Genomic DNA, 16703 nt, shown 5'->3' with positions numbered 1-16703 from the left:
ACATACAGATGGGCGTGTCAGTTTGTATTATTATCAAAGGTCCCTCAGATGCACTGATTGGTTATTTTAAGGAGGGCAGGTTGCCGGCGTGGTAGATCTCACCTCCTCAGCACACTGGTGTCCCCATCCTTTCCTTTCTCGTCTTCCCGCTTCTGCGCAACCCGACCCGGCCAGACCTAGCTAGCCTGCCCCCTGTGTGTCTACCCCGTGTGAGCAGCATGTCTGAATACGGCGCTTTGCCGACTAACGGGGCCGGTGCTGGAATAAAAAAAGACGCTTTTGCAGACGCTGTACAACGAGCCAGACAGGTAACAGTTACAGAGAGGGTGGTGGGCCAAACTCGAGGCAGCTAGTTAGCGGGTGGGAATAACGTTACTATACACACCAGCTAGCTTGCCAGCAAGCTTGGCCGCGCTTCACGTTAGCCTTAGCTAACCAGCAACAGGACCTAGTTAGCTAGCTAGCTAGCTAGCTACTTGGGCAATGCCAGTAGCCAGGCCATTCATTAGGTTAGCTAGCTTGCGATATTGCCGAATCAATGGACAGGACAGCGTGGTATAGACTGTGGGTTGCGGTCGGTAAATTGGATCAATCTTACATGTACATAAAACTACTTGTCGCCACCAAGATCGCTGGATTAGCTTGGTAGTTCGCACCAACGTTAACTCGCTAGGTCGTCCAAGTTGAGATAGGTAACGTTATGCTTGTGAAGTTTCTACCCGCCGACCCTAAATGTATGTAACCGTTTAGCAAACTTGCATGATCAATGGCGATACCATGGCATCATGACGAGGAAGGTCGACTGACTGACCAGATATATTAACTGTCAAAGGTTACTAATAAGTCATGTGGTGACTTGGAGATTTGATCTCAGTGCCTCTTGACTTAATCTCTTATGGTCAATGGCAGAGCGCTGTTACTGGATTTTGTACCAAGGTGTTGGTATCATCTGACGGTATCAAATGATTGTCCCGCTACATTCTAGCTACTTTAGTTGATGAAACCCGTAACAAACACAAACGGGATAATTTAGCTTATTTACAAGGCGCCAATTTGTTCTTTAGCTGTTAAACTGTCAGAGGTAATCAGGTTTTCTGTATTATAATCTGTAAATCGTGTGGCGTTGGCTGTGATCTCTTTATGTAAAATTACAGTTGAATTGGGTTAAAAGGTAACTTACTGATGCTTGTGAAGTTGAGATGTTGTCCTTTTTATTGTAATTTGTGCGGGTATTTCAAACAACTGGCTTTATTCAGTGTTCCTGTCTTTCCAGATTGCAGCAAAGATTGGTGGAGATGCTGTCCCCCCAATGAGCAACAACGGAGGAGCAGAGAGCTATCCATTCCCACCACAGAAACGATCACTGGAAGATGCAGGTTGGAAGTCAATACAAATGGGCATTTTGCACACATTATTTCGCTCACATTGCAAGATTTACCTAGTCTTTTCTTGTTTTCAGATCAACCAGATGCTAAGAAGTTAGCACCACAGAGTGACAGAGATTCTGCAATGTGTAGGTTAAATATACACACATGCTGCTCCTAGCACACACTCTCGGCTCATTTTCCATCACTAACCAATTTTTCTTTCCTTACAGCCATTGGAGCTCAGCTGGCTGCCCTGTCCCAACAAAGGTATATGATTGTTTTTTAGTGTTTCTTTTACATAAACACTTCTGGTGCTCATGGTTTTGACTCTGAGATAAGGAACTCAGTACATCTTTGTGTCTTACCCCTCTGCAGTGTTGTCAGGCCCTCCGCAATGACGGAAGAGTACAGGGTGCCTGATGGCATGGTCGGTCTCAGTGAGTACATGCACACACATTTCCCAGACCATATGCATGGTGTATGTAATGGTGTTTTGCACATGTTAAAGGTAAAACCTAACCTAACCTAACCTAAGCTTTTCACTGTGTCCTCTTCAGTCATTGGCCGAGGAGGTGAGCAGATTAACAAATTACAACAGGATTCTGGCTGCAAAGTCCAGATTGCACCTGGTGAGTTATGTGCTAACCCCTGATTGGTTAAATCAACAACAAGTATAATAGATTTTGTAGATGTTCTTGCATTGACACTTACATTATGTTTGTATGTATTTATTCTCAGACAGCGGGGGTCTTCCAGAAAGAAGCGTTTCTCTGACAGGAACAGTGGATTCCATACAGTAAGTTGGTGTTCATGCTAACAGTTAACACAGTGTATTTCTCAATTTCCAATGCAACTACTCTGGTCAACTCTAACTCTTTAAGTCCCCTTTTCTCTATTGCTAGTCTTCTAACCTTGTGTTCAGACTGCATGCAACACCATTAACAAGTCACTGGAAGTCCAGTCATTTCCTATGGAGCTGAGCGACCTGGGAAACTCGACCAATGTGTGGACAGTCAACAAGCTTGTCGACAACAAGCTTGTCGACAACAAGCTTGTTGGCTGTCAACAACCAATCTGATTTGCGTGCTCCCTTGTTTCCCTACCAATGTGATTTTTCATTCCTAGTAAGTGCAAAATGGGCGAGAAGTTGATTGCAGCCATTCAAAGCTTCCAAATTATCTACAGTTTTTTATTTGAAAAACTACGGAATAAATGTCTCAGAAAAAGAAGCATGGAGAATACCTAAATTAGCGCTTGTCAGTTCACAATTTCAAAACTACAACGATATGACAGGCAATACCAGAGCAGCAAAGAATACATGGTTTGCCTGTTCAAAACTTTGTAGCAGCACAAGCCTTTTGAACCGCCCACAGTCAGGGCATACAGACTGCGAGTGACTTGGTTGATGGGTCACTTTATACTGATTGCTGGTCTTGTGTTCCTCAGTCATTTTCTCACCTTTCTTTCATTTCAATTTGCCCCAGGAAAGCCAAGAGGTTTCTAGATGAGATAGTGTCAAGGGGTCGTGGCACTCCACCCTCCTTCCATGAGTCGACCAATGGGCAGGCAGGTTCCATGCAGGAGATGATGATCCCTGCAGGCAAGGCCGGCCTCATTATTGGCAAAGGAGGAGAGACCATCAAACAGCTGCAGGTGAGACTCACATGGTCTTGTACTGTAACACTGGATTGATGATCACTTCATTGTTAGTGTGGTGCAAGGTGTTGCTGCGGCACGGCTATTAGGAGAAACAATGGTTAGGAGAAGTGCTGGAATGACTTCTAGGTTGATTTACAATATAACATAATGGGAAAACCCTGCAGATTTTCTTTTAAGTGCAACGAGTGGACTAGGTCACATACTTGAGGAGAGATGCTGTTAATCTGTCATGTGTCTGTAATCAGTCTAATTTACCTCTTCCTTCTGCAACTTCCCAGGAGCGAGCTGGAGTGAAGATGATTCTGATTCAAGATGGCTCCCAGCCACCCAACATAGATAAACCCCTACGCATCATTGGAGATCCCTACAAAGTGCAGGTACTCTTGTGCACAGAGGAAATAGTCATTGCTGAGCAGGATTTTTTTTTTTTTTTTTTTTTTGCCACTGTTTCTCCTCCCACTTACAGTGTCTTCCCTTCATGTCACTTTGTAGCAAGCAAAGGAGATGGTCAATGAGATTCTACGAGAGAGGGATCATGCAGGTTTCGGGGAAAGGAGTGAATATGGATCTAGGATGGGAGGAGGAGGAGGAGGAGGAGGAGGTGGTGGCGGCGGCGGCGGCGGCGGCATGGATGTAAGTATTTTTCATGTGCGTGTTTGTAGAATTTAAATATGAAAAGCACAGTTAGAGGTAACTGCCATAGAAAAGGTCATGCCCCTCACTTGGCTACAGATGAGATCAGCTTTCATTACATCTTCCTGAACATGACTCAGAGTGTAGCCTCCTGGCTGGTGAATGTATAATGAATCTTGAGCGGCAGTTTAACTAGCGGGGTGACTCAGCAGCCACATAGTTATTGGAAATGTCTATTCTAATTCTATAGGTGCCTGTGCCTCGCCACTCTGTGGGAGTTGTGATCGGCCGGAACGGGGAAATGATCAAGAAGATCCAGAACGATGCTGGAGTGAAGATACAGTTTAAACCAGGTGAGCGCTCCCAATATTTCGGAAACTTAAAATGCATCATATTTCATTACATTTCATAGATTGAATTAGACTCTTGTCCTCATCTTGCTCTAAGTTGTATTAATGTAGGGAACAATTACACGTTAATATACATGTTTGTTGTCCAGACACATATCAAAGATGCATGTGCCTACACATATTAAGCTTGACACACACAGCTTGACTTAGTGCTGTCCTCTGGTCTTACACTAAGGACATCACAAAGCTGTTTTCAATGCACTTTTACCTCAGCCTACCCCTAACCAACATGCACCTGCCCACTCTTGTTTTTAACTCTACTGCTGCTCATAGGATTTCAGTGGTTTTTATGGCACATGTTTGCCACTAACTGCATAATTGCAATCTGAATATTTAATGGTACCTGCCAGAACAGGCATAGGCAACCATGTGCCATGGAGGCCAACAGTCTGCCTGATTTCATTCTAACCAAAGACGACACCAGGTGATTTCACTGATTAGCACACCTTCAGAGAGGCGGGAACTATTCAGTGTAGGAATGAAAACCTGCATACACTCGGTTCAAAATGCAGCAGCTAGGATATTAACAGGTTGGTAGCGCTATAGTTCCATGTCACTCAAACTTCAGTGAAGCTAGTCAAAACTCCCCAGCTGAATGTTACAGAACTGTCAACATTTAGACCTGTAGGGATGGGAATTCTTCTTCTCCTCCTCTTCCATTCCCTCCTCTTGACATTTTCTTTGGCTCTGAATCTCTGTATTCCCCCCCCAACCCGTTCTTTTGTCATCCCTTACAGATGATGGTGCAGGTCCTGATAAGATTGCCCACATTATGGGTCCTCCAGACAGATGTGAACATGCTGCCTCCATCATCAATGACCTGCTACAGAGCATCCGCGCCCGAGAGGAGGGTGGACAGGGGGTAGGTACAGAGTGGAGAGGCAGGTGTTTGAGACTAGTGATGTTGTTGAATTGCCTGCATTGAGTTTGCACAGGGCCTCCTCCAGCTGCACAGTTCAAGGTACTTCATAGACTCCATTATAGCAAGGCTAAACTTTCCAGATTTTACCCAGATAGACTAGATGATCGATGTAATAGATGCTCACAAGCCCCCTGTGATTTGACTCGCATGTTCTGGTCGTTCCCCAAATTGACTCGATTCTGGCAATCATTTTTTGATGCGGTCTCAGAAATTTTAGGAATTAAAGTCCCTCCATCCCCTCATGTAGCTATCTTCGGTAGACATCCAGATGAAGTCACTACAACAAATATCCAAACCAATGTTATCGCGTTCATCTCCTTGATTGCCCGTAGGAAGATTCTCCTACTATGGAAGTCCACCCTGCCACCTTCATTCAAATCTTGGCTGCTCAATACTGTCTCTCCTAAAACTGGAGAAAATTCAATTTCCTCTCATTTTACTCTCATTGGAGACCACTGATCAATTATGTTGATCAGCTCCCCCCTGGTAAGGTGTCAAGTAGTGGTGCGTCTTGTGTCTGCCTGCATTGAGCGCGGGTCTTGCTGCCTGTCTGCCACACGGCCCCTGTATCAGATCCCTGTGTCTATGTGTATACGAAGGCTCTGCGTGGGCAGTAGTGCACATGCTGTCTTCCGGCTTTATCTCCTGAGCTTCGGATCTTCGATAGTCCAGAGTGACGGCCTGAATGTCAGCAACTATTAACTCTTCTTTTCTAGTGTTTGTTTATGTGTCTGTATTATAATTTTCATTTCTGTAACTGTGTCAAGAGGACTGTGGGGTGGGAATTATCTGTGGAAAATAGAAAATACCTGTTCTTTTATAATTGTACTTTTGTACTATATTCTTGTGCTAATAAAAATATTGTGGAGTTTGCACAGGGCTTTCTACTGAAGAATATTTAAACCTGATGCATGGTGTGTTTCCTCTCCAGGGCCCCCCAGGTCCTCCCGGTACAGGAATGCCGCCTGGTGAGCGAGGCAGGGGTAGAGGCCAGGGGAACTGGGGTCCTCCGGGAGGAGAGATGACCTTCTCCATCCCAGCTCACAAATGCGGGCTTGTAATTGGCAGAGGTGGGGAGAATGTCAAGTCCATCAACCAACAGACGGGTGCGTTTGTGGAGATATCACGTCAGCCGCCGCCAAACGGTGACCCAAACTTCAAACTGTTCACCATCCGGGGGTCCCCACAACAGATCGACCATGCAAAGCAGCTGATAGAAGACAAGATAGAGGTACACACAAATGTCTCACAGAGCAGAAACACAGTTTAGCTCATAGGGCCAAAATAATTAATAATAGAAACAAATTTTCATACTTGTGTCTTGTCATCCTTTATTACTTGTACAATAATCAAATAGACTTTTGATTCAGAATGGAACAAAAATGAAGAGATCATTGTAGGATATACATACATTTCTCACCTCTTTTGATTTTTATGTAACGCAGTACCATACTAGATTGAATAGTCTCTTCCCTTTTGTCTTTGTCAGGGTCCCTTGTGTCCAGTGGGCCCTGGTCCAGGAGGCCCAGGCGGTCCAATGGGTCCCTATAATCCCAACCCTTACAACGCAGGGCCTCCTGGTGGCCCTCCACAGTAAGTACAACACACAGAAAACATTTTGATGCCAGGTTTTTGAAGCTTCCCTCTAATAAGACTGCTTGATATAATTAAGCACCTTATGTCTTTCATGTGCCTCATGACTATGTCCTTTCCCTCTCTACAGCGGAGCCCCCCCTGGTGGTCACCAGTACAATCCTCAGGGTTGGGGAGGTGCCTACCAGCAGTGGCAAGCCCCAGCTCCACATGACCCCAGTGAGTCTATTGCTTGTTATCTCTCTCGTTATCTCTTGGAAACAGGAAAAAAGGGATAAGGGGTCGAACACTTTTTTCCCCCTTTTTTCCTGTACTTGTTTCTCTCCTTTAGCCTGTTCCCAGTCTTATCCTCATGTCCGTATCTTTTCTGTGGATCCCTCCTTCCTCCCTAACTTGTCTTTTCCCCCCTCCTAGGTAAGGCAGCAGCAGACCCCAACGCAGCATGGGCAGCCTACTATGCACAATACTACGGCCAGCAGCCAGGGGGCGCTGTGTCAGGCCAGGCTCCAGCAGCTGCACCTGCAGCACCAGGGGACCAGAGCCAAGCAGCGCAGACCCCTGGGGGCCAGCCGGACTACACTAAGGCTTGGGAAGAGTACTACAAGAAGATGGGCATGAGTAAGTGGGATCTGTTGACACATAATTTTGTTGGAGTGTACTTTAAATTTGGTTTACCTATGACCTTGTAAATATGTGGTTTGGATGGGTAAAATAAAAGTTTCTCGCTACCATGTTATTTCCTGGTTACTTGGGATGTTTCTGATTTGAAGTGCATCTCTTACTCAAATTGCCTGTGTGTATGTGCTTGCAGCCCAGCCTGGTGCAGGGGCAGCAGCAGCAGCCCCAGGAACAGCAGCAACAGCAGGAGGAGCGGCTGCAGCTGGAGGCCAGCAGGACTATAGTGCAGCCTGGGCTGAGTACTACAGACAACAGGCCGCCTACTATGGACAGGCAGGGCAGGCCCCTGGACAGGCAGCCACGCCACAGCAGGGACAACAGGTAGCACATTCATGTACACACACACACAACCAGTGTCCAGAATTAACTCACCTGCCAAGTGCTGGGAAGCCAAGTTATTTTAGGCTTTTTTTTTTTCTTTCTTTTTTTTTGGCATTTCTGACTATTCGATAGTTTATAGTGAAGAAAGACAGGTAAGACTGAGGAGAGAGGGGCGATGACATGTGACTATGGTCCTGGTCTGGATTTGAACCCAGGACATCCCAGTTATGTGGTATGCATAATATATATTTTCATAGAAATATGTCACCCTACTTGTTTTCAGTGCTATTTTGAGTATAGGTCCCGTGTGAAACAGTTAATATAGAGACAAGCAGATTTAGAGTTTTAATTAAAAACATGCTCACCCACTTATGCAATGGATATTTTTTTGCATCTTCATGCATTTTTTTCTTTTGGTGACCTCACCCTGGTTGCATTCCTGTGTCCCCATGTGGGAATACCATTTAAGTTTTCAACTAATGTTAGGCTAGATAACCATCCAGGCAGCGGAAAAACAGATGTTTAGCTGCTACCACTTTGTGCAGAGACAGAGTAACAGGCAACAAAAAAGAGTCATTGTTTTGCTTTGATTTGATTGGCTCATGGTCAGAGCGTGTACAAGGGTCAGCAGGGACAAAGTGTATATATAGCAAGCAAAGACCAAAAACATTCAAATGTTATCGTTTCAAAAAACGTTTGTGTGACCGTTACTGATATATCCGCCAAAGGTAAATTTTACCAGCAGTTGGCACTTGGCAGGTATTAATTTTGGACCCTGCACATAACCACACATGTATTCATGTACTCGCAGCATAGTAGGAGAATTTGCACATCTTCAAACACAAAGCAAAGACCGATTTTAAAATCCAGCATGTTTGTGATGTCTCATTTCAGGCCCAGTGAATTTGAGTGGCTCGGTCTTCTGCTTGGATGATCTCTTGGAGGGCTGTTATGGTTCTCTGGACTTAAGGCTCTTTCTTTCATGTTTTGTTTTGTTTTTGTTTTTCTGTCAAGAGATTCTCCTTTGGCTTTAATCACGAAAGACCTTGATTTGCTCATCCACCCAGGCATCTTCCATTCCCGACCTTCTCCTTGTCCAGTTTTAATATAAAATCAAAATTGAAGAAAGGGAAAAAGGAAACCTGTTTTGCTGATGAATTGAGCAAAGCGCCAAATAACTACTTGGGTTACCATTCAGTTTGTTCCTTCACTTCACTCACACCTTGTCACCACATCTGATGAAATGAAAGGGTTTTTTATTGTGAAAGGGAAAGCATTTTTGCTTGCAAGCTAGCACAACGGCATCTGTACATGGACTCACATTTATGTAGCCTTTTGTTTTTTTCTTTTCCCCAATTTCCTGAGGGCGAAAACTGTTGTCTAGCAGTATTTTGATTAGTACAAAAATTGATTATGTTTGTAAAAAAAAAATATAGCAAATGTGTTTTTGGTCTTTTTTTTTTTGCTCTTATAGCGTTTTTAAAACTTTGATTCTTTTGAAACATTCCCAGTGTTTAAGTTGCAGGTGTTTTTCTCCCTGCTAAAATGTTTAATTTTTGTTTTCCATTTCTTAGTTTCAAAAAGGGGGGCCATGTGTATCCGTCTGTATACAGTGTATGCTACTGAACAGAAAAATGTGTGCAAGTTGGCTATCTTAAGGCACTAACTATCCTACAGTATGTTGGTCGTGTGTGAGCGAGTGTGTGAAACTCATGGCCCTCTATTTCTATTCACAACTTTATTGTTGGAAGACCTTGGTTTATTTTGTTCCAATAGGTCATGTTATTGTATGCTGATTTTTTTAATGTTATTTTTTACTGCTTGTTTTTAAATACTAAACAATAAAAACATTCAAATACAGTGGTTTCTTGTGTGGTCCTTGCCAACATTGTATTTTTAACTGCTTGTTCTCCATGTTAGACCCATAACCTCAAGTCATTATCAGCCTGGTAAAATATATACTGTTTCCTATGGTGAAGGTGTTGGTGATAAAATAAAATAATTGCCTTTGTGGTAACTATAGGATGTCACCTCTGCTGTGCCCTGCCTTTGTTTTGTTGATTGATGTGCCCACCAGCCAATGGGAGAACTCCTCTACAGACTGTGAGCCAATCGGGAAGGCCTTGTGTCCAACGTTAGAAAACAGTCCAGTGGGAGATGGCGCCCAGCTCGAAATCAGAAAAGGACGATAACAAACAGAAATCTCAAAGAAAACATAAAGACCATGTCGTCAAGCTTCTCACGCGTGGGAAGGTACGCATGAACCCACAAAATGCGTGGCATAATACACAAGCCAAGCGAAAGACTGGTTCAGAAATACTGTAAGAAGTCCTCAGTGCCTCTGTCTGTGCAGAGGCTAGCTTGCTAACTAGCTAGCTAGATAACTCAAGATACAGTCGTAACATCCACGATTCTTCGTAAGATTATTGATCGTGCTTGGCAGGTGGCTAATTAATGTTACTAATTGTGAAAACCTGCACTGTTTCGTGGTTTCCAGCGCTGTTTCTTGGTGTCGGTCGCTCTTGGCTCAGTGAGCTAGTACTAGCTAACCAGGCTCAGAGACATCTGAGTGTAACTGCATAATGTTAGCTTGTTAGCTTTGCTAGCTATTAAAGCTAATGTTAAACAACTTTCTGTTAATTTGCTCACTCGACGCTGGCTTTAGCCATGTCGCTGGATTAACTTGCAGCGCTTGGCAGTTTAACAATCCAAATGTAGCCTTCAGACTTAAAGGCACTGCACCATTTTACTTAATAAACAAGTGACTTCAATAGGCCCAAACATATTCGATGTCTTATTCTGCTGGACAGTTAATGGGAACTTCCTGTGTTGTTTAGCTTGTATTGTATCCAAAACCAGGATCAGTATTGAACCTATGTCAATATATTACCAAGACCTTAGTGTTTAACTCATTTCTATGCTTCATGTTGACTCAGTTTGATCCTACATGTATCCACACACTTCTCTCCAGCTTACCACTCTCATCACTCTTTTCTGCCCCACAGCTGTCAGGTCACTTTTCTCAACGCCTGTTCAGGAAGCTCCCACCTCGTGTGTGTGTCCCCTTGAAGAACATTGTCAGCGAGGAGTTCCTTAGAGCAGGGTCAGTGTGTGTGTGTGAGTGTGTAAGTGGACGCTAAGCATTCAGGCCACTCGATACAAAACATGTCTTTGTCTGAGTCTTTGCCGTGTGAATCAGTATTGTGTTTAACACAGGACTTTGATATCCTATCATGATGTGAGCCTGCTAGTAGTCATTCTTTTCCCACTGAGTGTTTATCATGTCGAATGTGACTGAAGCTGAGCCATGGATTACAGTAATGCATACTCTGTTACCTCTTTGGTTCCAGGCACATCTTTCTTGGCTTCACCAAATGTGGACGCTATGTTCTGTCCTACACCAGTGATTGTGGAGAAGATGATGATTTCTCTTTCTATACCTACCATCTCTATTGGTGGGAGTTCAACCTGCACAGCAGACTCAAACAGGTAAGAAATGTACACACTACCTGAAATGGCACCAGGGCCAGAGTGTATTCATTCAAGATATACTGTATATATATATACATATAAGTAAATGGAAGACTCCAATTAGATGTATTACCATGCAGGAGGATGCATGGATTATAATCATAGAGAATTCATGTTTGTGCAACTGTTATGTTAGAGGTCAGCTGAATGTAATGATATCTTGTCCTTTATCTAATCTCTTCTTGCCTCTCTTTTTCTTTTTCTCTCCAGGTCCACCATGTGCGACTTTTTGCAGGAGAGGAAATCTACAGTGACCTGTACCTTACTGTGTGTGAGTGGCCAAATGACCACTCCAAAATTGTCATCTTTGGCTTCAAGTAAGACATAATCAACTCATCCATCAGTAGTCAAATGAAGCTGATTTTGCTAGAATTGTATTGTTATGTGTATGAAATGATAACTCATGAGCAAGGTTTGAAGCTACATGTGTGTTAACGTGTGTGTGTGTGTCTCTGCCTGCCAGTACGCGCAGTTCAAGCTCAGTCCTGATGAACCTTATGATGAGTGATGAGAACAACAGAGACATCTACATCACCATTGCTTCCATGCCTCCTCCTAAACCTTGCTCTCGCTGCTGTCCAATTCCTTCAGCCACTACTATACGCACAGGTAAACACACACACAACACAACACAAACACACACTACCGTGTTGACCAAACAACGTCTACCATATGCAGAGGATCACACAAACAGACACATCACAAACCTGTGCCCTCTCTCTCTTGTCTTTCCCCTGCTCTCTCTCCAGGAAGTGGTGAGTGTCTGGAGCATGGCTATGTGCTCAACAGCAGGTACCAGGTGGTGTATCCCTTCCCCACCTTCCAGCCAGCTTTCCAGCTGAAGAAGGACCAGGTCATCCTGTTAAATACCAGCTACTCTCTGGTGGCCTGTGGCATCTCCCTCTGCCCAGGTAACACACACACACACACACACACACACACACACAGTAGTATCAGCATATTTCTGTTTCTTTTTTTCTGGATGGGCAAATTTGTCACCATCCATTTAGCCAATTAGAGGCGTTCTATGTTTTGGAAAAAATAGTGGCGAACACAGAGACAACGGTACGACCGCAAGAAAAATAAAATGGAGGAAGCCTGGTATAACTTTGGGATGGTTGTAGGTGTTCCAGGTCAGTTTCTTATTTAATTTATACTGTATAGTCTTCCTTTTTTTCTGTGAAGTAGCGCTGTTTAGAGCAAAGCCTTCCTGTACTTCTGCCTTGCCCACCATGTTGACATGTTGTCAGCTCAATCTATCCGTCAATAATTCTGTCCGTTTTCTGATCGATCAGTGTGGCTGCTGCCTTACAGTGTATCTCTCTCTCTCTCTCTGTGTCTCTCACAGGCGAGCAGGGTCAGTCATCTCAGATCCTCTACACAAAGGGAGCAGCTCCCCTGTCAGGTCAAGCCTCCGCGTCTTTCTCCTCCACCTCGTCATCCTCTTCTTCCGTGCTACCTCAGGGATCGCCCGAAACCAGACTGCCGTCCAGCAGGCCCAGTCCTTTTCCCCTGTCTCCCAGCCAGTCACAGGCAGCCGTGCGAGCCAGGGAGTTTGCCGCTGACCTCTTCAGGCGGGCCCAGGGAGGAGGAAGAGAAAACGAGGGGGAGGGAGAGAGGAGAAGAGCGGACAGTGCCGAAAAGGAGGTGGTGCACATTCCGGCGGACAAAGGGATAAGCGTAGAGACTCGGAGAGAGGAGGACGATTGTAGACGGAGGAGGGAGGATGAGGACAGACGGACTAGTTTACCACAACCCTCGACGTCAGGTGGGAACCACAGTTTGCCGCAGTGCTCGGAACAGGTGATGTCTCCAGCCTCCTCCTCGTCTTCGTCCCCTCCGACCCCATCCTCATCCTCGTCGCAGGAGGCAGGCCCCAGTGAGCCTGGGTATGTCAACTACACACGCCTGCACTACCGCCTCCAGCAGCCGGGGGCAACAGAGCAGAACGCAGGAGGTGAGAGAGAGAGAGAGAGAGAGAGAGTGAGTGAGTGAGTGAGGGAGAAACGGAGAAAGAGACAGAAGATAATTTATTTTTAAAAACTCCTATCAGGTCAAGTCTGAAGCTGCTGGTCGATGTGTGTCTCTCTTCCTCTACTTCTCTCTCTCTAGGTTATGAAGACGATAAGGTTCAGCTGCCTTTCACAGTCACTGATCTGAAGGGACGGAACCTGCAGCTGGTCACCGGGCCGCACAACGGGCAGGTTTGTGTTCGTGCCAGTACTTGCTCTTTAACGTTAGTTACAGTGTATCCTCGATCCAGCAACTGTTATTCATCCACACTCCGGTGTAAAAGATTAAAGGATAAGGCCGGTGTTTTTTAATGCATTGCTTACCGTCAACAAATCCTATGAAAATAACAAAATCAACAATGCGTTTGCTCTACTCCCGTTACTTTCTGACTTCCCACGTACCGTTTTTAGCCGTCAACCCGGAAGTCACTGGCTCCAATTGTAAGCTAAAAACCTTGAAATAAAAGCTCACAAAGACATAGTTTCAATTTTAAAAATTGCTAATTGTTACCATGAAAAGTCAGGCTGTTGTAGTTAATTCCAAATCAAATTCAAATGGGAACAAATTCTTCATTATGCCAGGGACTATTTCGATGAAATATGTTGCCCAGAGCAACGGCATGGCTCTTTGATGTGTTTTTAATCGTTTTTTTAAAACAATGGAGTTCTATGGCTGCTGGGACATGGCTTCATTGGGCACCGGCTACATGGGCGAGACTTGTTGGCAAAACAAAATCATTGCTGATTTTGTTATTTTCATAGGATTTGTTGACGGTAAGCAATGCATTCAAAAACACCAGCCTTATCCTTTAAGTACAAAAACTATTTATTTACTATAGGTGAATCCACAAGGTGGTATTTAATATCTAATAGAGGAGTAAAGTTGAATAACTAGGTAAAACAAATGTTAAGATAGACAAGTGACAACTGTTTGGCTCCTATCTACTTGTTTTTATAACCTACACAAATAACCATTATATTCCAAAAGTAAACAGACACATGTGCAATAGAAAACTGTCAAAGGAGATTCTTAAAGAGACAGTAACTACAATAAATTGTGATTAAAGTTTCAGTACAAGGAACTAGGGTGTACTACACTAACCAAACAGGTAAATAATTATCATCTACAGTTAATGAGAGAAATTAAGACTATAATTACAGTAAAGATAAGGAAGGAAAAAACATACAAGTAATCTAATATAGGTTTGGCTCCTACACCTTGCATGGGAAGAAAGAAACAGGAAGAAGCATTGCTGTTTGAATATATTTTTAAACTCAGTAAAAGATGAGAGTTTGTGTGTTTTCTCCTGGTACTGGTGGTGCTGGAGAACAGGTGTGAGTTAGGGCGATGTGTTTTGTCTCTTGCAGAGTGTGTGTGTGGAGCAGTTGACTCTGGACTTTGAGTATCTTATCAATGAGGTGATCAGGAGCGACGCTGCCTGGGCCCCTCAGTTCTGCTCCTTCAGCGACTATGATGTTGTGATATTAGAGGTCAACACAGGCACACACACACACACACACACAGACATTCATTCTCACACAATCTGTCTTTCTCTCTCTCATAGTGCAGTAATCATTTGTGTTATTTATTAACTGTCAATCTGCTCAGATTTGTCCATAATTATTTCTCCCCCTCACACCTTGCTCTGATTTGATTAATTTCTTAATATTTCAGATTCAGAAAATGAGAAAGAAAGAAGAAAAAAAATTAAAGTGTAATCAGACCTGCAGTAATTTATTCAGTCAGCTATCAAATATAATCAATTCTGTGGACACAGTTGAAATTATTCGTCCCTTCATAACACACAAACAATTATTGACTTTCAGAGCAACAGGTTTCCCTCTGGTCATGAAACTTCTGGAATATCATGGTAAATTCCAGACAGGGAACGTCTGGGAATTTGATAAATTCTCAGGGGAAGTAAGGAAATATCAAGGAATGTTACAAACCAGTCACTTTACAGGAATCTACTAGAATGTATTTTCAACTTTTTTCACACATTCATTGCATTAGATGGTTCAGCTGTTTTTATACATTGCACAGTCACTTCTCCACAGTAAGCCCAACTGTAGTGGAAACCAGACTGGTTGTCCCTTAAGAACTGAGCTGAAAAACAACATTAACACACCAGGAGGCAAAGAACATTTTTAGGTCATGAAAGCACTCTGACTTAGTTAGGGAGAGTCATGGGAAAGTCATGGAGTTTTACATCAGGGCCACGGTGGAAACCCCGCAGTAATATGTGTACTTGGTGTGTATCAGGTGTGTCCGGAGACCAACACTGTGATGATCAACATCGGCCTGCTGCTACTGGCCTTCTCCAACTCGGACGAGGAGCACTGCAGGTACCCGTCCTCCACACTGCTGTTCACCACTGTCCGTTATTCACCTTCAGCACTCTATCTGCCATTCCTGTTTGCTTATCATCTGTCAATAGCTGTGAATGCCTTTGGTCTTTGTATCTGCTGCTTCATTAATAACCATATATGACATTATTCTGCCCTCAGTAACCTTTTTTTTCTCACTTTTTATTTTTTTTTTTACAATGTTTTTTATTGACTTTTCACATATATCATATACATATGGACACAAAATTATAAAACGGAGCTATAGTTCTCACATATTACATATTAAGCAGGTAAAAAATAAACATACAAAATAAATGGATAAATAAGAGTAAATAAATATATAAAAGTTAAAGTAAAATAGTGCAGCAAAGTAAAAGTTGACTGTACATTCTCACCTTCAAGAAACTCTAATAAAGGATTCCATATTCTTGTAAAGTCCATTCCATTGATGTCAGTCTCTCTAATGCAAGACAAGATGGCCTTTCTTTTACCCATGTGTCTACAGAAGGCACATCCACCTTTTTCCAAAAAATAGCTCCTGGCCTGAAGAAGTCTATCAAACATAACTGTTTCAAATTGACAATAAAGTCCTCCGGATATATTTTTTTCCATCCTTTTTGTTCCCAGGCCAAACACCTACCATTCCAACCTGCAGGTCAGCTGGGACCTCAACACAGGAGTGTGCTGCACTGTTGGCGTCGGTGACCTTACAGAGGTCAAGGGTCAGACTAGGTGAGGACCCCCTGCCTCCCTCTCCCCTCCCTCCCCCCTCTCTCTCTCTAGCTCTGTTACGCTCTCTGTTCAGTTCCATCTGCTGAAGCCGTCTCTCTCCATCTCTCTGTCAGTGGGAGTGTGTGGAGTTCTTACAGGAAGTCCTGTGTGAACACGGTGATGAAGTGGCTGGTTCCTGAGAGCAGCTCCCGCTACATCAATCGCATGACCAACGAAGCTCTGCACAAAGGTGAGTTTTACTTGTATACACACACACACACACACACACACACACACACACACACACACACACACACACACACACACACACACACACACACACACACACACACACACACAAGAGTTCTGATATCTAACACAAAACCTCCAATAAAGACCGGGTCTCTAAAATACATGTCAGATTTACCAAAAATCAGTCTAAATTTGTGTAATGTTCATAGCTTAAAATATTATTAAAATTCTTACAACATCACAAAATATATTACCAATATTATCT

The 16703-nt window shown here is 43.6% G+C and overlaps 2 protein-coding genes across 2 annotated transcripts; both read left to right on the top strand.

Annotated features, from left to right (window-relative positions):
* Positions 1 to 163: 163 nt before the first annotated feature.
* khsrp (KH-type splicing regulatory protein) lies at positions 164 to 9436 on the top strand. The gene is made up of 18 exons (XM_071536666.1): positions 164 to 308; positions 1274 to 1376; positions 1460 to 1513; positions 1598 to 1634; positions 1743 to 1804; positions 1925 to 1996; positions 2106 to 2163; positions 2852 to 3020; positions 3305 to 3403; positions 3519 to 3659; positions 3910 to 4012; positions 4807 to 4931; positions 5923 to 6222; positions 6481 to 6584; positions 6715 to 6803; positions 6999 to 7202; positions 7396 to 7583; positions 8478 to 9436. Exons 1-18 carry the CDS (start codon positions 219 to 221, stop codon positions 8484 to 8486), a joined length of 2007 nt encoding a protein of 668 aa, XP_071392767.1. The 5' UTR covers positions 164 to 218; the 3' UTR covers positions 8487 to 9436.
* Positions 9437 to 9705: 269 nt separating this feature from the next.
* On the top strand, positions 9706 to 16436 carry LOC139658537 (DDB1- and CUL4-associated factor 15-like; the record flags this gene model as incomplete). The annotated part of the gene is made up of 12 exons (XM_071536664.1): positions 9706 to 9836; positions 10589 to 10686; positions 10934 to 11072; positions 11325 to 11431; positions 11578 to 11723; positions 11864 to 12025; positions 12463 to 13071; positions 13227 to 13318; positions 14495 to 14617; positions 15390 to 15472; positions 16103 to 16207; positions 16321 to 16436. Coding segments are annotated over exons 1-12 (1876 nt in total), but the record flags the coding sequence as incomplete, so codon positions are not given.
* Between the last annotated feature and the right edge of the window lie 267 nt (positions 16437 to 16703).

The sequence above is a fragment of the Centroberyx affinis genome, unplaced genomic scaffold (assembly GCF_046629955.1).
Source record: "Centroberyx affinis isolate AG114_WGS23_722 - 3 ecotype Tasmania unplaced genomic scaffold, CSIRO-AGI_Caff_v1 ptg002924l_1, whole genome shotgun sequence".
NCBI lineage: Eukaryota > Metazoa > Chordata > Actinopteri > Beryciformes > Berycidae > Centroberyx > Centroberyx affinis.
This window is presented reverse-complemented; position numbering and strand designations above follow the sequence as displayed.